This window comes from Gossypium arboreum, chromosome 3, assembly GCF_025698485.1.
Source record: "Gossypium arboreum isolate Shixiya-1 chromosome 3, ASM2569848v2, whole genome shotgun sequence".
Classification (NCBI taxonomy): domain Eukaryota; kingdom Viridiplantae; phylum Streptophyta; class Magnoliopsida; order Malvales; family Malvaceae; genus Gossypium; species Gossypium arboreum.
Genome location: NC_069072.1, coordinates 59629839 through 59653284, shown reverse-complemented (window position 1 = coordinate 59653284; position 23446 = coordinate 59629839). Strand labels below are relative to the sequence as shown.

General features: G+C 35.3%; 1 protein-coding gene across 1 annotated transcript; it reads left to right on the top strand.

Moving 5' to 3' along the window:
• The first annotated feature begins 12 nt into the window (after positions 1-12).
• On the top strand, positions 13-465 carry LOC108481597 (uncharacterized). The gene has a single exon (XM_017784708.1). It carries the CDS (start codon positions 13-15, stop codon positions 463-465), a length of 453 nt encoding a protein of 150 aa, XP_017640197.1.
• Positions 466-23446: the final 22981 nt, after the last annotated feature.

The window sequence follows — 23446 nt, the reverse complement described above, 5'->3', positions numbered from 1 at the left end:
TAACTCCACATGATGGATGCATGGTACTCGGAGTTTATTCATGCGAATTTGAATACTCCACCTCCCTCAATTCCTCAACCCATTCATATAGCTCCTCAAGGAGAAAAAATGGTTAGAAGAGAGAAACCTCCAATGGATAGAATTAAAAAGCATGGGGCCGAGGAATTTCGGGAAAACATTGATGAAATTCTAGAGAGAGTAGAGTTTTGGTCGGAGAACACCAGTAGGGTCTTTGATGAGCTATCATGCACACTTGAGGAGTGCATGAAGTGTGTAGTGTTACTTTTTGGAGATTCAGCCTTCCAATGGTGGAATACTCTCGTGTCGGTCATATCAAGGGAGCGGATAATGTGGGAATTCTTTCAGGAAGAGTTCCAAAAGAAGTACATTAGCCAAAGTTTCATCGAACAAAAAAGGAAAGAATTCCTCGAACTGAAGCAAGGTCGTATGACAGTGACGGAGTGACAGAGTACGAACGCTAGTTTGTGAGACTCAACAAGTATGCGCGGGAGCGCGTGTCCACAGAAGCCACGATGTGTAAATGGTTTGAAGATGGATTGAACGAAGACATCCATCTATTAGTTGGCATTTTAGAGTTGAGGGAGTTTGTAGTACTTGTTGAGAGAGCTTGCAAGGCCGAAGAATTGGCCAAAGAAAAGAGAAAAGTTGATATCGTGTCTCGTGATTCAAAGAAAAGACTAATGGGGAAATCACACCAGACCTCATCCAAGAGATCGATAGAGTTTCCTACTCGATCAAATACGTTAGTAGGATTTTTGAGCAGAAACAAGAGCAAACAACATGCAGTGTTTAAAGCTCAAACCACTTCTATCGCAAGTGTTGGTAGTGCTCGCCTGAATAGTCCAGAATGTTCACAGTGCGGTAGACGTCATTTTGGTGAGTGCTGAGGTAATGAAAGATGCTGCTTTAAATGTGGGTCGTTGGACCATTTTATTCGTAGTTTTCCCAAGATGGTCGAGAAAGATAAGGATCAAACTGTGAGATCGGGTAATGCTCCTTCAAGGGGTAAACCACGTAAGAACTCGGAAAGTGGGGCTAGCAGTAGAGGTGTGCCTAGAGATGCTGCTGTGAGGACCAAGGGCAGAACGCTTGGAAGGACTTATGCTATACGTGCCCGTGAAGAGGCAGAGTCTCCCGGTGTGATTACAGGTACCTTTTCTATCCATGATATATTTGACGTTGCTTTGATTGACCCGGGGTCTACCCATTCCTATATTTGTATGAAATTGATACCCCTTATGAATGTGATAGTTGAGTCCACTGAATTTGTGGTAAAAGTGTCCAACCCTTTAGGCAAACATGTGTTGGTTGACCAATTGTGTAGAAATTGCCTCTTGATGATTAGAGGTCATTATTTTCTAGCTAACTTAATATTATTGCCGTTTAATGAATTTGATGTAATCCTTGGGATGATTGGTTGACTTCTCATGGTGTTGCAGTGGACTGTGGAGGAAAAGTTATCGAGTTGAAATGTGGGAGCGGGGATGTTCTTTAGGTTGAAACGGATGAATTAGACAATTTACTTGTAGTAATATCGTCTATGACTGTAGAAAGATATTTGAGAAAAGGGTGTAAAGCTTACCTCGCCTTTGTATTGAATACTCAAACATCTAAATTGAAGATCGAGTCAGTACCAGTGGTATGTGAGTTCTAAATGTGTTTCTAGAGGAATTACTCGGATTACCTTCAGTGAGGGAAGTTGAATTTGGAATTGAATTAGTCCTTGGCACGACACTTATCTTGACTGCTCCGTATAGGATGGCTCCGACAGAGTTAAAGGAGTTGAAAGTCCAGTTACAAGAGTTCATGGATAAAGGTTTTATGAGACCAAGCTTTTCTTCGTGGGGTGCTCCGATACTTTTTGTGAAAAAGAAAGACAGGTCGATGAGGTTATGTATAGACTACAGATAGCTTAACAAGGTGACTGTAAAAAACAACCCTTGCCAAGGATAGACGATTTGTTTGACCAATTGAAAGTAGCCACCATTTTTTCCAAGATAGATTTGAGGTCCGGTTATTACTAGCTCAGAGTAAAGGAGCAAGATGTACCGAAAATCGTGTTTAGGACAAGGTATGGCCACTATGAATTCCTTGTCATGCCCTTCGATTAAACAAATGCCCTTCCGGTATTTATGGATTTTATGAACCGCATTTTCTGGCCATATTTGGATAAGTTCGTGGAGGTCTTTATCAATGATATATTGATTTATTCTCGAGATACGAGTGAACACGCGGAGCACTTGAGAACTATTTTGCAAACCTTGAGGGATAAGCAGATGTTTGCCAAGTTTAGTAAAAGTCAGTTTTGGCTTCGAGAGGTCAGATTCTTAGGACACATCGTGTTGGGTGATGGAATTAGAGTTGAGCCTAGTAAGATATCGACCATTATTGAGTGGAAACCGCCATGAAATGTGTCAGAGATTAGAAGCTTTTTGGGACTAGTGGGCTATTACAGACGGTTTGTTAAAGGGTTCTCCATGATAGCTACTCCGATGATGAGGTTGCTACAAAAAGAGCTCAAGTTCGAATGGACAGAAAAGTGCCAATAGAGTTTTGAAAAGCTAAAGGCCTTGCTAACTGAAGCCCCAGTTTTAGTGCAACCGGAACAAGGAAAAGAGTTTATGGTATACAGTGACGCCTCCTTGAATATATTGGGTGCATACTCATGCAAGAAGGTAAGTTCATAGCTTACGCTTTGAGACAACTGAAGCCACAAGAGAAAAACTACTCGACACATGATTTAGAGTTAGCCGCCATTGTGTTCGCATTGAAAATTTAGAGACTCCATTTGTATGGCAAGAGATGCTAGGTATTTACTGACCATAAGAGTTTAAAGTATTTGATGACTCAAAAAGAGCTGAATCTATGGCTACGAAGATGGTTGGAGTTGATAAAGGATTACGAGTTGGTGATTGACTACCACCCTGGGAAGGCGAATGTAGTCGCCGATGCTTTATGTAGGAAATCATTATTCGCCTTGAGGGCTATGAATACTCAATTGTATGTGATTGATGATGCTTCAATTCTAGCAGAGATGAGGGGTAAACCAATGTTCCTTCAAGAGATTTATGAAGCTCAGAAAGATGATAAGGATTTGCAAGCTAGATGGCTCAGTGTGTGACGGGAAATGAATCAGAATTTCCTGTTGGTACTGATGGTTGCATGATGTACCGAGACAGGATTTATGTGCCTAAGGACAATGAGATTATTCAAAAGATTTTATGAGAAGCACATAGTGGTTGCTTATCTATCCATCCAGGTAGTGTGAAAATGTATAACGACTTGAAGAAAATGTACTGGTGGTCGGGGATGAAAAAAGACATTTCAGAGTTTGTTTCTATATGTCTAGTTTGTCAACAAGTGAAGGCTGAACACCAAGTACCTTCGGGTTTACTTCAACCTGTGATGGTTCCTGAGTGGAAATGAGATCGTGTAACTATGGATTTTGTGTCAGGGTTGTCTTTGACGCCAAGGAAAAAGGATTTTGTTTGGGTCATTGTTGATAGAATAACAAAATTGACACATTTTATACCAGTGCGTACCAACTATTCCCTTGAGAAATTGGTTGAATTTTATGTTTCTAAGATCGTGAGACTTCATGGAGTACCCTTGTCGATTATTTTGGATAAAGATTTGAGATTTACCTCTCAGTTTTGGGAAAAGATGCAAGAGGCATTGAGAACAAAACTTAATTTCAACACGGCATTTCACCCGCAAAACGACGGTTAGCTGGAAAGAGTGATTCAAATCTTAGAAGACATGTTGCAGTGTTGTGTTCTCAAGTTTCAAGGTAGTTGGGAAAAGTACTTACCGTTGGTAGAGTTTGCCTACAATAATAGTTATCAATCAAGTCTGAAAATGGCGCCTTATGAGGCTTTATATGGACACAAGTGTCGGATTCCCTTATATTGGACCGAACTTAAAGAAAATTAGATTCACGGGGTTAATTTAGTCAAAGAAACCGAAGAGAAAGTCAAGGTGATTCACGGCTATTTGAAGGCCGCTTTGGATAGATAACAATTCTACGCAAATTTGAAATAAAAGGAAATTGAGTTTCAATTCGGTGATAGGGTGTTTTTGAAAGTATCCCTGTGGAGGAAAACATCAAATTCAGTAGAAAAGGCAAGCTGAGCCCTCATTTTATAGGACCTTATGAGATTATTGAGAGAGTAGGGCCTGTTGCCTACCAATTGGCCTTGCCCTCAGAGTTGGAAAAGATTCATGACGTTTTTCATGTGTCCATGTTACATCTATATAGATCAGATCTATCGCATGCGATTGTGCCAACTGAGGCTGAGATTTAGCCGGATATGACTTATGGTGAAAAGTCGGTTAAGATTTTGGCTCGAGAGGTTAAACAATTAAGGAATAAGAGTATAGCAATTGTTAAAGTTTTGTGGCGTAGACATGGAGTCGAGGAAGCCACATGGGAACCTGAGGAAACCATGAGAGATCAATACCGAATCTATTCATCGGTAAGATTTTCGGGAACAAAAATCCCTAAGAGGGAGAATTTTAACAACCCGATTTTGGGCTTAGACAAAATAGTAGTTTCAAGACCACAAATATTTTTATTATTTTTATTTTTATTTTGGTGTTACAGCATGATTATATTAGTGCATGAAAAATTTGGTGAGGTAATTTTAGCGTTTGTGAAATTAAATTTCGAAAAAGGACTAAATCGTATAAGGGGTAAAAGTTTTATTTTATTTGATAAATGTACCACATAGCTAGAGAACCAAAATTATGGGTCTTTAAAGTGCAATTAGACCCTTTAGAAGCTGATGGCCGGCCATAGGGGACAGGAAAATCAAACAGTCAAAGGAGTTGGTGACTTAATGTATGATAAAATAATACCCTAGAGCTTAGCCTTCATCTTTTTCATTCTTCCTTTCCCCTCTATCAACATTTTCAGCCATTCTAAGGGTTTTGGAAGCTTGAAATCTCAGCCACTTATATCTCTCTCAAGTAAGTGATTTAGATGCTTATTTTTTATAATTTTGGTACTTTTGGAACCCTTATGGCACGAGCTATCTAATGGGGGAACCATTTTGCAAAAGGGTTGATAGTCTAGGGATTTGCCATGAAAGGATTTATGATGTTTACTGAGTTTTTATGGAAGAAAATGAATCTTAGTTGTGTAGTAAACAACTTTTATGAATGGATTTCTCATGAAAACCCTAATAGGACCATTTTGTAAAGTTTGTAAAATCGATAGTAATGTTGTGAAACAATGGGAAATTTGGTTCACTATGAGAGTAAAAAGGGTTCGGCTAGGCTTAAGATTTGAAGAAATACGATAAAAATTGATTTTCGAGCCTAAGGTTAAAATGGTAATTTTGTGAAAGTCTAAGGGCAAAATGGTCATTTTGCCAAAAATGTGAATTTATGATTGCTTAAATTTATTTAGAGGTTAAATGAGTAAATTTGTATTATTTTAGATCAAGAAACACAAAAATCGGACTTGAACTGGGGGAAGGCCAAACAAGTAGAGTAAATCATTTAGTCACCTACATTTTGTAATCCGAGGTAAGTTGTATGTTAATAATGCAACTATATTGTTATGGTGTGTGATTGAATTGATATTGCATGAATTGTTTTGATTGCGAATATGAGAATGCATGCTGAGAAATTAATGTATTAAAGACTTCTGGTTGAACATTTGGAATAGACTTGGGTATTCATACCATGACATTGGGTGGTATGTGTGCCAGTGTAAGACATGTCCGAGACATGCATAGGCCACATTATGGGAGTCAGTTAAAGACAAGTCTGGGACATGCATCGGTATTGAGATGAAAGCTAGTGTAAGACTTGTCTGGGACATGGCATCATCTTGTTGAGTGTCATTGTAAGACCTATCTGGGACATGGCATTGGCTCCAATAGAAGAGAGCTAGTGTAAGACCTATCTAGGTCACGGCATCGGCCTCGATGTATGAAAGTTAGTGTAAGACCTGTCTGGGACATGTCATCGACGTTGATGTGCTAGCTAGTGTAAGACCATGTCAGGGATATGGCGTCGTCATTTTATCCCATGTTTGGGGCTATTGAATATCTTGTAATATTCCAAATGGTTCAACGAGATATTTATGGTACATCAAAATGAGAGAATTTATGACCATGTGGTGAGTGGTATAGGTACCTCAATGAGAATTACGACATACGAGCCTCATTTACGTTGTATGTTTAGTAAAAGAGGAAAATGAGTAAGTTATGCATATGACTACTTGTGTATTTTACACGATTTATGAAATGTGAATTCAAACCAATGTTGTATGATTGGTGAGAAACAAATATGAGCAAGTAGTGTTTATGAATCCTTACTTTCATGTGCAAATCAAGATATGTTGGGAGTATGATCCCTTATGGTAGCTTATAGTTACTCATTATTTACATACGACTTACTAAGCTTTATGCTTACCTCTTTTCCTTTCCATTTTCTTATAGTGCCGCCAAAGTAGCTCGTGGATCATCGCCATACGTCGGAGAAGCCAGCCACACTATTCCTAAAGCAATTGTTATAGCTAGTTTTATCATTTGGATTATGGCATGTATAGGAACTAGTGTAATATACTGAATTAGGGCTTAATCGGAATAGTGGTTTCGTGACCACAAATCCGAGATAGAAATAATTATTTTATAATTATTTTGATGATTATGATATGATTGCATGATTGTGTGAAAATTTCGTGATGAAATTCTATGCCTAAAGTGCTTAAATTGAAAGTAGGGACTAAATCGAATAAGTCGCAAAACTTGCATTCTAGAAGTTTTAGTATGAAATTGTTTTGGAATATTAATGAGGAGGTCTTAAATAGCAATTTGACCAATTTTAAGTTCATGGACAAAATTAGGACATGGAAGGAATTTTGGAAAGTTTAGTAGTAAGGGTATTTTGGTCATTTAGTTATTAAAATGAATTAAAAACAAAATTAAAAGCCAATTTTGTCCATCTTCTTCATTAGGCCGAAATTTCAAGGGTTCTCCATAGCTAGGGTTTGTTTCAAGCTTCCAAGCTCCATAGTAAGTGATTCCAAGCCCGCTTTTAATGTTCTTTACGTTTTTGGAATCCGGTAGCTCGATTAAGCTTATGTTAGCAATAATTCAACCTAGGGTTTATATTTGGAAAAATACCCATAGGTGAAATTTGTGTATTTTGATGTTTTATGATAGAATATGAGGTCTTAAATTATGTTAGACAACTTGTGCTACTCGATTTTGAGTGAAAACGAGTAAAAGGGCTTAATCGAGAAAAATACCTAATAGTCACAAGTATATGTTAAAGAGAGAATTTGATGTTGCCATAGAAGGGAAAAGTGATCACATGTTATAAAACATAAGAATAAGGAATAAAGTTTAATTCCCGAGCCTAGGGGCAAAAGTGTAATTATGCAAAAGTTTAGGGGCAAAAGTGTAATTTTTCCAAAGTTCAGTATTAAATGTTTGTTTTGATGAATGTATGTATTAAATAAGATTAATTTGGCATTATAGATCAAGAGAAACGAGATTCAAGTCGCGATCGAGGAAAACAAAAGATTGTGGACTAAATTGCAAAATCTTTATATTTTGGTACCAAGGTAAGTTCATGTGTAAATGTAGTAACATAATTGTCATTTTAAGCAATTTAATGTTGTTTATATGATATGATGCTGATTATTATCATGAAATATTATGCTTTGTGGTTATTGTTGAATAATATGTAATTATGTGAATTACTGGATGAGTATGAACTATCACCGAGTATTGGTTCCGATATTCCGTGGAAGACCGCAAAGATGTGAGATCGAGGAAAAAAAGCCCGTTTGAACCTTAGGAATAGATTAGGATACAAGTGACATGTCACTAGGATGGTTGAGCATCCAAACTCGTTGAGTTGAGTCTGAGTTCACTTATGGATGCGAATGTCCGAACTCGTTGAGTTGAGTCCGAGTTCGTGAAATGTGACTAGGCATCCGAACTCGTTGAGTTGAGTCTGAGTTCACTTATGGATGCGAGCGCCTGAGCTCGTTGAGTTGAGTCCGAGTTCACTTAGGGGCGGGTTACATGATTTCTTGATTACATATGAGGCAGTTATGTGCAAATTATCCGTGTATCCGAGTTGTATTCCGATGTGTTCAACGGGTGAAATTTCTAGTGAAATGGAAGAACACTTAAGATGCAAGTGACGTTTTGGTAAGTGTTGTGAAATGGACACTTTGGACAGGTATGTTCTTAACCCTCGGGTTGAAATTAGATACAACAACGATAAGGTGGTAAGATGATGAATGATGTTTAGAAATGTGATATATGTTTTGGTGATACCATGCTAAAGTTGTTTGGTATATTTGTATTGTTATGTTACTTGTTATTTACATATGAACTTACTAAGCATTTATGCTTACTCCCTCCTCTTTATTTACTGTAGTTTTGAACAAGCCAGCTCGGGAATCGGGACGGGTTGACGGTTCGATCACACTATCCAAAGGACTTTCATCTGGGTAAATGGCTTGTAAAACTTATGGCATGTATAGCAATATACTTATTTTGTGTAAATAATTTTATGATATGGCCATGTTTGGTTGAGAAAATGTTTGATATTGATAAGTCATGGTGATGGCTAATTTAGATCATGTTTGATATTATGGAAGTTTAATAGGTTATCTAGTTCATAAAAATTCATGGAAAGATGAAACTTGCCTTAAAACAGAATATTGTCTGCAGCAATGACATGAATTTGAAAAATCACTAAAATAGTATAAATGGAACAAAATAATGAGTAAGTTATGAAATTTAAACTTAATGATTCTATTTTCATGTGGATTGAACCAAACAGGCATATAAATTATATTTTATGAGATATTTAAACTTTTGTGAAACAGGGCGAGTGATTTCTGGATCCCTGTTCGACTTTAAAATTCATAATAAATTTTAAAAAATAATTAGAAGTTTTTCTTTAGATGTAAAGATTCCTTATTGAGTTTAGTTTTATGAAAAACAAACCTTGTAGTCATTGAAATTCTGTATAGAGAGATATCTGATTCGTAATACACAGATGTCAGAGCAGTCGAACCTTAAAATAGGGGAGACTTTAACTAATAAACTGTACTAATTGCCCCAACCAAAAATTCTAGAAAAAAATTAGTAAATATATATATGAGTCTAGATTTAGGTAAAATTTACGGATCTTGATTTTGAGTTTCGTAACTCGAGATATGATTTTTCTTGTAATTATGATGCTGGTAGTTAAAAAGCTGTGAATGTAGAAACAAATGATTTGAAGTTCTTAATTTGATAAATTATGTTCAGTAACCCCTCAAGCTCGACTCCCGAGATTGTTTCGGGCGTGGGGGCGTTACATTTAGTGGTATCGAGTAGGTTTAGTCGGTTCTCGGACTCGTGTTGTATGTACGGATTTTGCTATACATGCCATATGTATGAATTGTGATAGTGTGATGACTTGACCTTTTAAATGAATTTTATATAGTAAATGGACCCGATCCAGGTGTGGCGAGATGAAGTAGAGAATAATCGCCACTCATTTGAAGAAGCGCGTGACCGAAAACCCACCTCCTCTTGTTGGTTAGGGAGGAGGAGAAAGGGATCGGGAAGCCTTTCTCCAAATGATGAGTGCATGGTACATGAGTTCGTTCGACGAACCCAAATGTACGACCTCCCCACCTCCCCAATTCCTCAACCTATGCCTCCGATGCCTCGGGAGTGGATATGATAAAATTTCATAGAACCCCGTTGATAGAATTCGTAAACAAGGGGTGAAGAATTTAGAGCAAATATTGATGATGATGCGAGAAAGCGAGTTCGCTCGAAAATTCTATCCGGTATTTGATGAATTATCTTGTACACGAAGAATGTTTGAAATGTGCTACATCTTTGTTGAGAGATTCAGCCTATAATTGGTGGAAGACTTTGATTTCGGTGGTACCGAAAGAGAGGGTAACACAGAATTCTTTCAAGAAGAGTTTGGAAGAAATATATTAGTGAAAGATTTATTGATCGAAATGTAAAGAGTTTCTTGAGTGAAGCAAGGTAATATGACAGTCTCGAAATATGAAAGAGAGTTTGTTCGATTGAGTAAGTATGCGTGGAATATGTTCCTCTGAAGCCAAGATGTGCCGACGATTTGAAGACCGGCTCAACGAAGATATTAAGGTATTTGTCGGGATCCTTGAACTGAAAGAAATGGTAGTACTGGTTGATCAAGCTTGTAAGGTTGAAGAACTACTGAAGGAAAAGAAAAAGGTAGAATCTGAAACACGAAATTGGAAGAAAAGACCAATGAGTAATGCACCTTCACAGCAACCCGGAAAGTCAAGAAATATAAATCCTCGTTCCCAAGTTTCAGCTGGGCAATCATATGGAAATTTTAAGAAGCAGAATGTGGGTCCTAAATCTCGGACTACTTGCGGCTAGTGTGGAAATACGAGATTTGTTAAACCCGAAAGTGCCGTGTGTGGTAGAAATCATTTTGGTCCGTCGAGCAAATGAATGTTTTCGATGTGGTTCTCCGGATCATTTTATTAGAGACTGGCTAGAGAGAGCTAAGAAAGAAAAATTTTAGAATGTAAAATCTAGTGGTGCGACTCGAGGGAAGGTATCCAGAAATCTTTGGAAGTGAAAAGCAAGAAGAATGTAGCCAGAGATGCAACAGTTAGATCTGAAGGAAGAGCTCCAGCTAGAACTTATGCTATTAAAGCGCATGAAGATGCTTCCTCACCCGATGTGATTACCGGTACATTTTCTCTTTATGATACTAATGTTATTGCTTTGATTGATCCCGGTTCTACTCATTCATATGTATGCATAAAACTGGTGTCTAGTATGAATATACCTATTGAGAACACAGAATTTATGATTAGAGTGTCGAATCCACTAGGCAAATAAGTGATAGTTGATAAAGTAAGCAAGAAATGCCCTTTAATGATTTGGGGTCATTATTTTCCGGCCGACTTGATGTTGTTGCCGTTTGATGAATTTGATGTTATTTTGGGTATGGATCGGTTGACATTGCATGATACTATAGTAAATTGCAAAGAAAAGGTTATAGAATTAAAATGTGAAAGTGGTGAAATCTTGCGGGTTGAACCAGACAAATCAGAGGCAATATTTAGTACGATTTCTTCGATGTCGGCTCAGAGATATTTGAGAAAGGGTTATGAAGCTTATTTGGCGTATGTAATTAATACAAAAGAAGTTGAAAAGAAATTTGAATCAGTGCCGGTTGTGTGTGAATTTGCGGACGTATTTCCAGACGAATTACCAGGTTTGCCTCTAGTCAGGGAAGTAGAATTTGGTATAGATTTGATACCGGGAACAGCTCCGATCTCGATTGCTCCATATAGAATGGCACCAACAGAGTTGAATGAATTAAAGTCGCAGTTACAAGAGTTGACTGATAAAGGCTTTGTGAGACTGAGTTTTTCACCTTGGGGTGCTCTCGTGTTATTTGTGAAAAAGAAGGATGGTTCTATGAGATTATGTGTTGATTATCGCGAGTTAAACAAGGTGACAATCAAAACAAGTATCCATTCTTGAGAATTGATGATTTGTTTGATCACTAAAAGGAGCGACATGGTTTTCAAAGATTGACTTGAGATCCGGGTATTATCATTGCAGTGAAAGAGTCGGATGTGCCTAAAACCGCTTTTAGAACAAAGTACGGTCATTATGAATTTTAGTTATGCCATTCGGGTTGTGAATGCTCCTGCTGTGTTTATGGACTTAATGAATCGCATATTTCGCCATACCGGACAGATTTGTTGTGGTGTTTATAGATGATATTTTAATTTATTCAAAAGATGAGATAGAGCATCTTTGAGCATTTGAGGATAGTTTTGCAAACTTTGAGAGATAAGCAAATGTATGCTAAGTTTAGTAAAAGTGAATTTTGGCTCCGGAAGTTGGATTTTTGGGTCATATTGTTTCAGGCGATGGTATACGGGTTGATCCTAGTAAATTTTCTATAATTGCTGCTCCTGTGACTAGACTACTCCGAAAGGATGTTAAATTTGAATGGACGGAAGAATGTCAACAGAGTTTCGAAGAATTGAAAAAGTTATTAACTGAAGCACCAGTGTTGATACAACCCGAATCAGGTAAAGAATTTGTGGTGTATAGTGATGCTTCTCTAAATGGTTTGGGGTGTGTCCTCTTGCAAGAAGGAAAAGTGGTGGCTTATGCTTCGAGGCAGTTAAAACCTCATGAGAGGAATTATCCTACTCACGATTTGGAATTGGCTGCAGTGGTGTTTGCTTTGAAGATTTGGCGACATTATTTGTATGGTTAAAAGTGTCGAGTATATATCGATCACAAAAGTCTTAAATACTTGATGTCACAAAAAGACTTGAATTTGAGACAGCGAAGATGGTTAGAGTTATTGAAAGATTACGAGCTTGTTATTGATTATCATCCGGAAAAGCGAATGTGGTTGCTTGATGCTTTAAGCGAAAGTTGTTGTTTGCTTTGAGAGTTTTGAACACTCAGTTGAAAATGTCAGATGACGGTTCGATTCTAGCAGAGTTAAGAGCAAGACCGATGTTTTTACAAGAGATCTTTGAAGCTCAGAAAAATGATCAAGATTTGCTAGCCAAAAGGAAGCAGTGTGAAGTCGTCACGGATCGATTTGAATTGGTTCTAATGGTTGTTTGATGTTTAAAATCGGATTGTGTAAATCGAAAAATGATGAGTTGATTCAAAAGATTTTACATGAAGCACATAATAGTTGTTTGGCGGTTCATCCGGGTAGTACGAAGATGTATAATGATTTAAAGAAAATGTACTGGTGGAGTGGAATGAAAAGAGATATTTCCGAGTTTGTATCAAAGTGCTTAGTTTGTCAACAAGTGAAAGCTGAACTCCAGGTACCTTCGGGATTACTTTAGCCTATTATGGTTCCTGAATGGAAATGGGATCGGATTACTATGGATTTTATATTAGGGTTGCCGTTAACTTCAGGGAAGAAAAATGCCATCTGGGCAATAGTTGACAGACTGACTAAATCGGCTCATTTTATTCCTAGCGTCTGATTATTCTCTTAATAAGTTGGCTGAATTGTATATCCGAGAGATTGTTAGACTTCATGGGATACCTTTGTCAATCATTTCAGATAGAGATCCGAGGTTTACCTCACGGTTTTGGCAAAAGTTGCAAGAGGCATTAGGTACAAAGTTAAATTTCAGCACTGCCTTCCATCCACAAACTGATGGACAATCAGGGAGAATAATTCAGATTCTTGAAGACATGCGCAGATGTTGCGTATTGGAATTTCAAGATAGTTGGGAAAGGTACTTACCATTGGTAGAATTTGCTTATAATAATAGTTATTAGACAAGTTTGAAGATGGCACCTTATGAAGCATTATATGGTCGTAAATGTCGGACGCCATTGTATTGGACTGAACTCAAGGAAAGTCAGATTTATGGAGTTGATTTAATAAAAGAAACCGAAGAAAAGGTGAAAGTGATTCGAGATTGTTTGAAAGTCGCTTTAGATAGATGTAAATCTTATGCGGATTTGAAACGAAAAGAAATGGAGTTTCAAGTTGGTGATAAGGTATTTTTGAAAGTGTCTCCATGAAAGAAAGTCCTTAGATTTGGACGAAAGGGCAAGTTAAGTCCGCGTTTTATTGGACCGTATGAAATAATTGAAAAAGTTGGACCGGTAGCATATCGGCTAGCGTTACCACCCGAATTAGAGAAGATTCATGATGTGTTTCACGTATCTATGTTACGCCGGTATCGTTCGGATCCTTCACATATAATTTCACTGACAGAAGTTAAACTACAACCGGATATGACTTATGAAGAAGAACCGATTAAGATTTTAGCTCGAGAAGTCAAACAACTAAGAAATCAAAGTGTTGCACTTATGAAAGTGTTGTGGCAAAAGCGTGGGGTAGAAGAGACTACATGGGAACCTGAAGAAACTATGAGAAACCAATATCCACACCTGTTTACCGGTAAGATTTTCGAGGACGAAAATCCTTAAAAGGGGGGAGAGTTGTAATATCCTGAATTAGGGCTTAATCAGAATAGTGGTTTTGTGACCATAAATTCGAGATAGAAATAATTATTTTATAATTATTTTGATGATTATGATATGATTGCATGATTGTGTGAAAATTTCGTGATGAAATTCTATGCCTAAAGTGCTTAAATTGAAAGTAGGGACTAAATCGAATAAGTTGCAAAACTTGCATTCTAGAAGTTTTTAGTATGAAATTGTTTTGGAATATTAATGAGGAGGTCTTAAATAGCAATTTGACCAATTTTAAGTTCATGGACAAAATTAGGACATGGAAGGAATTTTTGGAAAGTTTAGTAGTAAGGGTATTTTGGTCATTTAGTTATTAAAATGAATTAAAAACAAAATTAAAAGCCAATTTTTGTCCATCTTCTTCATTAGGCCGAAATTTCAAGGGTTCTCCATAGCTAGGGTTTGTTTCAAGCTTCCAAGCTCCATAGTAAGTGATTCCAAGCCCCATTTTTAATGTTCTTTACGTTTTTGGAATCCCGGTAGCTCGATTAAGCTTATGTTAGCAATAATTCAACCTAGGGTTTATATTTGGAAAAATACCCATAGGTGAAATTTGTATATTTTGATGTTTTATGATAGAATATGAGGTCTTAAATTATGTTAGACAACTTGTGCTACTCGGTTTTGAGTGAAAACGAGTAAAAGGGCTTAATTGGCAAAAATACCTAATAATCACAAGTATATGTTAGAGAGAGAATTTGATGTTGCCATAGAAGGGAAAAGTGATCAGCATGTTTTAAAACATAAGAATAAGGAATAAAGTTTAATTACCGAGCCTAGGGGCAAAAGTGTAATTATGCAAAAGTTTAGGGGCAAAAGTGTAATTTTTCCAAAGTTCGTATTAAATGCTGTTTTGATGAATGTATGTATTAAATAAGATTAATTTGGCATTATAGATCAAGAGAAACGAGATTCAAGTCGTGATCGGGGAAAAGAAAAGATTGTGGACTAAATTGCAAAATCTTTATATTTTGGTACCAAGGTAAGTTCATGTGTAAATGTAGTAACATAATTGTCATTTTAAGCAATTTAATGTTGTTTATATGATATGATGCTGATTATTATCATGAAATATTATGCTTTGTGGTTATTGTTGAATAATATGTAATTATGTGAATTACTGGATGAGTATGAACTATCACCGAGTATCGGTTCCGATATTCTGTGGAAGACGGCAAAGATGTGAGATCGAGGAAAAAAAGACTGTTTGAACCTTAGGAAAAGATTAGGATACAAGTGACATTTCACTAGGATGGTTGAGCATCCGAACTCGTTGAGTTGAGTCCGAGTTCACTTATGGATGCGATGTCCGAACTCGTTGAGTTGAGTCCGAGTTCATGAAATGTAACTAGGCATCCGAACTCGTTGAGTTGAGTCCGAGTTCACTTATGGATGCAAACACCTGAGCTCGTTGAGTTGAGTCCGAGTTCACTTAGGGGCGGGTTACATGATTTCTTGATTACATATGAGGCACTTATGTGCAAATTATCTGTGTATCCGAGTTGTATTTCGATGTGTTCAACGGGTGAAATTTCTAGTGAAATGGAAGAACACTTAAGATGCAAGTGACGTTTTGTTAAGTGTTGTGAAATGGACACTTTGGACAGGTATGTTCTTAACCCTCGGGTTGAAATTAGATACAACAACGATAAGGTGGTAAGATGATGAATGATGTTTAGAAATGTGATATATGTTTTGGTGATACCATGCTAAAGTTGTTTGGTATATTTGTATTGTTATGTTACTTGTTATTTACATATGAACTTACTAAGCATTTATGCTTACTCCCTCCTCTTTATTTACTGTAGTTTTGAACAAGCCAGCTCGGGAATCGGGACGAGTCGAAGGTTCGATCACACTATCCAAAGGACTTTCATCTGGGTAAATGGCTTGTAAAACTTAAGTATGGCATGTATAGCAATATACTTATTTGTGTAAATAATTTTATGATATGGCCATGTTTGGTTGAGAAAATGTTTGATATTGATAAGTCATGGTGATGGCTAATTTAGATCATGTTTGATATTATGGAAGTTTAATAGGTTATCTAGTTCATAAAAATGCATGGAAAGATGAAACTTGCCTTAAAACAGAATATTGCTACAGCAATGACATGGATTTGAAAGATCACTAAAAATAGTATAAATGGAACTAAATAATGAGTAAGTTATGAAATTGAAGCTTAATGAGTCTATTTTCATGTGGATTGAACAAAACAGGCATATAAATTATATTTTATGAGATATTTAAACTTTTGTGAAACAGGGCTAGAGTAATTTCTGGATCCCCTGTTTTGACTTTAAAAATTCATAATAAATTTTAAAAAAATAATTATAAGTTTTTCTTTAGATATAAAGACTCCTTATTGAGTCTAGTTTTAGGAAAAACAAACCTCGTAGTCATTGAAATTCTGTATAGAGAGATATCTAATTCGTAATACACAGATGTCAGAGTAGTCGGACCCTGAAATAGGGGAGACTTTAACTAATAAAATGTACTAATTGGCCCAACCAAAAATTCTAGAAAACAATTAGTAAATAGATATATGAGTCTAGATTTAGGAAAATTTACGGATCTTGATTTGAGTTTCAGAACTCGAGATATGATTTTTCTTGTAATCTGTGACGGGTAGTTAGAAAGCTGTGAATGTAGAAACAAATGATTTGAAGTTCTTAATTTGATAAATTATGTTCGGTAACCCCTCAAGCTTGACTCCGGTGACGGTTTTGGGCGTAGGGGCGTTACAACTAGTCTTTTTATAATGGTCACATTGTTTTGGGCCAAACGAGTGGCTTGTCTATAACACCTTGAAAATTTCTACAGTAAGATATTATCCTTAATATAGTAAAAGAAGGAATTAAAGTTACAAGAAGAGGAAAATTGAGTTATGTCATTGGGAAGTCTATTATGACATATTGATTCAAGAAAGGACTAAATTGTAAAAGTGAGAAAAGTTTTGTGGCCTAAGAGTAAATATTCAAAATTTGAGGGATTAAAGTGTAAATATAAAAAAGTTGAAGGACTAATAGTGAAAATATTTCAGGGGTGGAATGATCTAGAAGCCAAAGAAAATTGATGAATTAGGACCAAATTGAATAGGTGAAGAATTATGAGGGACTAAATTGCAATTTTATTAAATTTAGTGATGACTAAAGAATAGAATTTTAAAAGATCACAAAGGGCAAAATGGTTAATTGGAAGAGAGAGAAATCTAGAAAGTAATGATGATGTTGGTGAAATTTTATAATTATTTAATTAAATAATTATTATTCATTTAATATTTTAATAAGATATTTTATTATTTTATTTAGTCTCTATATATATGTGTGTGTGTGGAAAAAAGAACACACACACACCATCCATCATCTTTCCCATGCACTAACGTGAGAGGAAGAGAGAAAGAAAGAAAGTTTGCTTTCTTTACAATTTGGTCCTTCTACAAAAAATTCACCATTTTCACCCAAAAATCAAAAGAATTTCCATAGCTAGCAAGAGAGAAAAATGTTAAGGAGACTATGAGAAGTTAGAATATCCAGTTGGATTCAAGAAAAGGAAGCTGAAGGAGAGAGAAAATCAAGTTAAAGATTGAAATCAATGGAACAAGGTAAGAACATCAAGATTTTAATACATTTTTAAGATTAATATTATTGAAAAAGCATGGAATTGATGTTAATGTAGAGTTTTCTTATATATGGTATTATGTTCTTGATATGTTAGTGAAGAAAAAAAAAAGAGAATGTAATGAGAAATAGTGTAGAGAAAGAAAATAAGGGTGTTATAAACATGGTAAATAAATATCTTGCACTAAAACAGTTTTGGATAGCAGCAGTAGGCTAATTTTGAAAAATCACCAAAAATTGTGGATATCGAATTAGAGGATGAAAAAAATATGGAATTAAATCTTATTGAGCGTAGTTTCTTATAGAAGAAACGGTGTAAGCAATGGAATCGTAAATTGTGAGATATAATAAATTAAGTGAGACAAGTTCAGAATGATTTCGGGTTCCCCTGTTCTGACTTTAGAAAATCACCAAAAATCGGAGAAAAATAATTAGGTTCTTAAAGTTATATGTTTAAATTCCTCAATGAGTATATTTTCAATAGAAATAAATGAGAACATCATCCGAATCTTGTACAATGAGATAATTAATTTTTAGTAAAGAAGGGTTGGAACTGTCAGACAGCAGAATAAGGGTGACTTTAAAGAATAAACTGTACTTATTGTCTAAACCAAAAATTTTGAAACTTTTATGGTAAAAAGATACGTAAGTCTAGCTTCATATAAAATTAGAAGATCTTAATTTCGAGTTTTGAAGCTCAAAATATAAATAATTTAGTGGCTATGATGCAAATGGACAGTTTTGAATATACATATAAGTAAATAGTGAAATTATTGATAATGTTACCTAGAGCATGTTATAGAAACATAAGATGTGGAATGGAGAGGATGAGGAGGAAAATATGTACGAATATTCAGCTAGCATGGCTAATTTGCATGTTTTAAGCTCAGGGACTAAATTGAATAAAAGTAAAATTTTATGGGCAATTTTGTAAAAATGTTAGAAATGACCAACTTGCACGAAATGTATTATTTTGTTATTTAAATTTGCAAAATTGAATGAAATTATTAACTTAGTTCAAAATCGGGGAAAGACATGTTTTAAGGATTAAATTGAAAAGTGTTGAACTTTTGGAAAATTCTGATATTTTATAGAATTTATTGGTTGTTATCAATTTGTATGAGAATAATGACTGGAAATAAGGATTAAATTGCAAGAATTTTATTTTTTTGAGCCTAAGGATGAAATCATCATTAATTTAAAGTTTAGAGGCAAAATGGTAATTTTGTTTAGAGCATTAATTGAATGTATTAGAACATGAAATAAATGAAAACGACGATCAAATTTATTTACAAAGATTCGGATGACTCGAATACGAAACTTGAATGTGGAAAAGAAAAGATATCAGATTAATGAAATTATAAACATGAACAAGCAACGAGGTAAGTTAGTGTAAGTTGAATTGTGTTTTTAAATGCATGAAATATAGATATAATGAATTATCTTATTTATGTTTATGAAGAAATGGTAAGAGAATGATATTTATCATGACATGTAAATATGTGATTATCTTTGATACGTTGATACAAGGAAATTAAGTATATTGAGACGAGTAATAAATTCAAGTAAAACATGTCAAGAAAAATAAGTACGTTTAAGGGACAATATGTTTGATTTTAATTGGTTCCAAATATGAACATTAGATGAAATAAAATATCTGATAAATAAATTGATAACTCCGGTAATGCTCCGTAACTCTATTCCGGTGATGGATTTGGGTTAGGGGCGTTACATTGTCATAGTTCTTTAGTCATTTTGTATAATGCCATGGATGGTGGCTAATATTGGTTATTGATAAGTGCAAATGATGATGATTTCATAGATGAGTAAATCGCATGACTAATCAAGTTCTTGTTGGATCATTAAAGTGTACTGTGGTTGTATTAGATATCTTGTTGTGGTTCAATTGGCTTTTTGTTGCCGTGTGAATTGGTGGTATGAATTGCTTTGTAGGTAGGTGTAAGTAAGGGTGGCAAAAAGGCTTGGTAGATAGCCTATTTTTGTCCACACGGCTAGACACACAGGCGTGTGCCTAGGCTGTGTCTGACACACGGTCAGCCCCATGGGCGTGTTGTTCAACTGTGTGTCCCCTGCACCTCGAATTTGCAAGTCAGTATGCATGGTAGTAAACACACTGGCAGAGACACGGCCGTGTGTCTTAGCCGTGTGGAGGACACGGTCTTTGGCTACGGGCGTGTGCCTCTAATTTGTTGCTGACGTTAGAAACAGAATGTCAAGGTTTTTACATACAGGCTGCAACACGGGCGTGCCATGGCAGTGTGAGGGACACGGGCTGTAGACACGGGCGTGTGCTCAACTGTGTGAAAACCCCTGTAGGTTCAAATTTGGAATTTAATTCACACGGGATCGGGGCATGGGCGTATCCCTTTGTGCTTAGGTTATGTGAACCACACGGGCCTTTAGCATGACCAAGTCAAAATGGCCACACGGGCGTGTCATCTTTCCACATGAGCATGTGCCCCTATCTCAAGTTACAGTCTTTTCAAAGTCTTTAAAGATGTTTGGTTTAATCCCGGATAGTTTCCCAAGGATGATTTGGGCCTTGTAGGCCCATATTGAGAATTTTTAGATTAAGAGCGAAAAGTTTTAAATTTGATTTAGTTTTTATAACTCGAAAATGATTGTATGCATGCGTTTAAGTCAGGTAATGCCTCATGCCCAGTCTCGGCCTCAGACTCGGATGAGAGGTGTTACAATGACCTAAATTAAGCATTGCACTTTTTAATTATGCATCCACTAGCTATCGTCTAGTTAGGATCGCTTAGCTAATTTGAGTGCACCCAATCACGTATAAATGAAATGCATCATGATATTAATTGAAAACATAATCGACTAAGGCACAAAACAAGTTAACATGAATTAAATAAATCTCATATTAACATAATTATCCAGCAAATAAGATTTAAAATTTCATAGTTGATGTCAAAAGCATAAAAATCAAAGCAAACATTTTAAAATAGATAATCAAGAGGAAATAATAGACTCAGTTCAACAATTTTTTGGATCTATTCTGACTGAAATGCTCCTCCGTTCTAATTGAAGCTTCTTTTGCTATAGGTTTAGAAGGTAAACAGCTCAAGAGTACTTTTGAAAAAGTTTATGAGGTTAAAGAAGGGAGAGGGGATGGACGGCGCAAGGGAAAAAGAGGAGAAGAATTGAGAGAAAATTAGAGTGAGTGAGAGAGAAATGTTGAGAAATGAGGGATAATTAGAAAAGTGAGGAATGGCAAGTTATTTATAGGTGAAGGTAAGGGTTTGACTTGACTAAAAATAGGTTTAAATTTTCCCACTTCCCACTCTCATATGGCCGACCATGCTTCAAGGAAAAGGTATGACTAAGTCTTCTCAATTTGAATTTGAATTTCAAGCTAAAAATTGCTCTAGAGTGGACGGTTTCAACAGGGAAGTTGTTGGACTGAATTCTGATTATTTTCCAATTACTGGGACCTTCAATTCAATATCCCACAAGACATTTTGGGAAGCCAACATCAAGTGCCAAAATTGGGCTTTTAATTCCCCTTTTTGGACAGTTCTTTCAGACTAATAACTTAACATACATGTCCATCTATTATCACCTTCTTTACTGTGTGAAGTAGTCAACCCAATGCCCAAAATTGCATGGTCTTGCTATTCACTTGGATAATTTGTGCATGACCATCTTTTATTTATTTAAATCATGTCTTCAATAGACCTCTTACATAATGAAAAGTATATGCATTAATAAATTAACATGAATTAATACAAAATATGCTTGAAAATCATGTAATTAAGCATAATTGCACATACTTTCCAAACTAATGTCTAAAATTACTAATTAAGTAAAATTCACATATTTCAATAATAATTACTCGATATAAACATAATAATTAAGTAGAAAAGGTGGTAAAAACATATAGAAAAACCTATATAATTTTGAGTTTACTCACTCCCAAGCTTAAGCCATTGCTCGTCTTGAGTAATGTTCATGCATAACACAATTTTTGCTAAGACAATTTTGCAAAATGATAAAGCAACATCAATCTTTGCACATAATCATGCTTCAATAAAATCATGTAAAAAATATTATTTATTCATAAGCAGCTCGAATACAAATATTATTTCCAAATTTTATACTAAGTACATCATAATGTCAACATGAATCATAGTTTGCCTGCATTTTCAGAGTCATACATAACATTCACCAATCAATATGCTTCCTTTATCAAGTAAACATAGTAATCCCAAGGATTAATTAGTGTCTTCATATGTTGAACTCGGTAATTCCTCTTCACTAATGTAGTCGGTATAGTCATCTAATCAATAGGTTTTTTATTAGATTGTAATGGGGCTAGGCTAAAGGTAAGGATAAAAAGAAGTAATTTTTATGTTCAAAACATCTTAACCCTAACTTTGTCTTAGATTCATTGGCATCACAACTTTCATACAAATGGGTCTTTGGAATAGCCCCAAACTTATTTCGAGCTTATGCTCCCCTTTTATTTTTCTTGAACTTTGAGCAAACTTTGCTCTTTATTTTTGAGATTCTAAGCAATCTTTTCTTTGTTTTTTATTCTTCAAACTTTCATTCATTTTTTTTTAAATAATGTAAAAAGCATGCACATCTTTTCATGTCTTCCATCAAACTTTGATCACCAAGACAAATTTAGTAAAGATAGGTGCAAAAGAATAAGATAGAATAAAAAAGATGATAATGTGATAATAATGTGGCTTATAATGTAGGTACTTTGCAATAAACAGTCAATTAAGCTCAAAATTTAAGTTTCAAGGGTTAAATTCATAAGGTCAGCTTGAAAGACTCAAACGATCCAAAGAAAGTGTGCCTATATCATATTAGATTCTTATACCTCCTACGATTTCGCCTCAAGAAAATTCTTAAGTCAATTCTAAAGACTTAAACCTTCATAAATGTTTATTTCTAAAAAAATCAAAATTTCAAGGAAAATCCTACATAAGACTAAGATCACAAAATCATTCCATTACTCAAGATAACATATGGATAACTTACATAAAATCAGAGATCATGCTTGCATTAAGAACAAAAATCATTTCCGAACATTCATTTATTTCAGCATACTTAAGTAAAAAGATTGAAACATACTTCAAAATTCATGCAAAATGCCTTACCCCTATTTAAAAAGAAGCAATGTCTTTATTGCAAAAACAATGTAAAGACTGAAAACTGAATACCAGGTAGAGTTGCAAGAAAAGAGAGGTGATTCATAAAAGCAACTTAAGTACTAATTCTTTCTCATAGTCCAATCCTAGACATGCTTATTCCTATTAACACATTACTTTATTTTCTTTCTTTTGAAGAGGCATTGAGCTTAATTTATTATTGCCTGCTACTTTATTATGTGAAAGAAGAAATTCTAATTATGAAGTGAAAATAAACACCTAAAAAAATATAAACTAAATATAAGAAATTCCCTATTTTATTTATTTGTCTTATCCTCCTCGTCTTCCTCCTTTGATGTTTCATCCTCGCTTGCATTCTCATCTTCCTTCTAAGACTCGAAGATATAATCATGGAACTCAATAACAAAATTGTTAGAGATATTTTTAAAAGTATTTCTTACGGAATCATCTCTAACTTTTGGATATTTCCAATAAGCCTGTTGTTAGTCATGCATAAATTTCATCATATCCATCATAATTGACAATTCTGATTTCTTCACAATATTTGAAAAGTAGGCATAGGAATAGTCCATTTAAGATCAACACTTGATTCAACTTACTCATCAACATTCAAATTTTC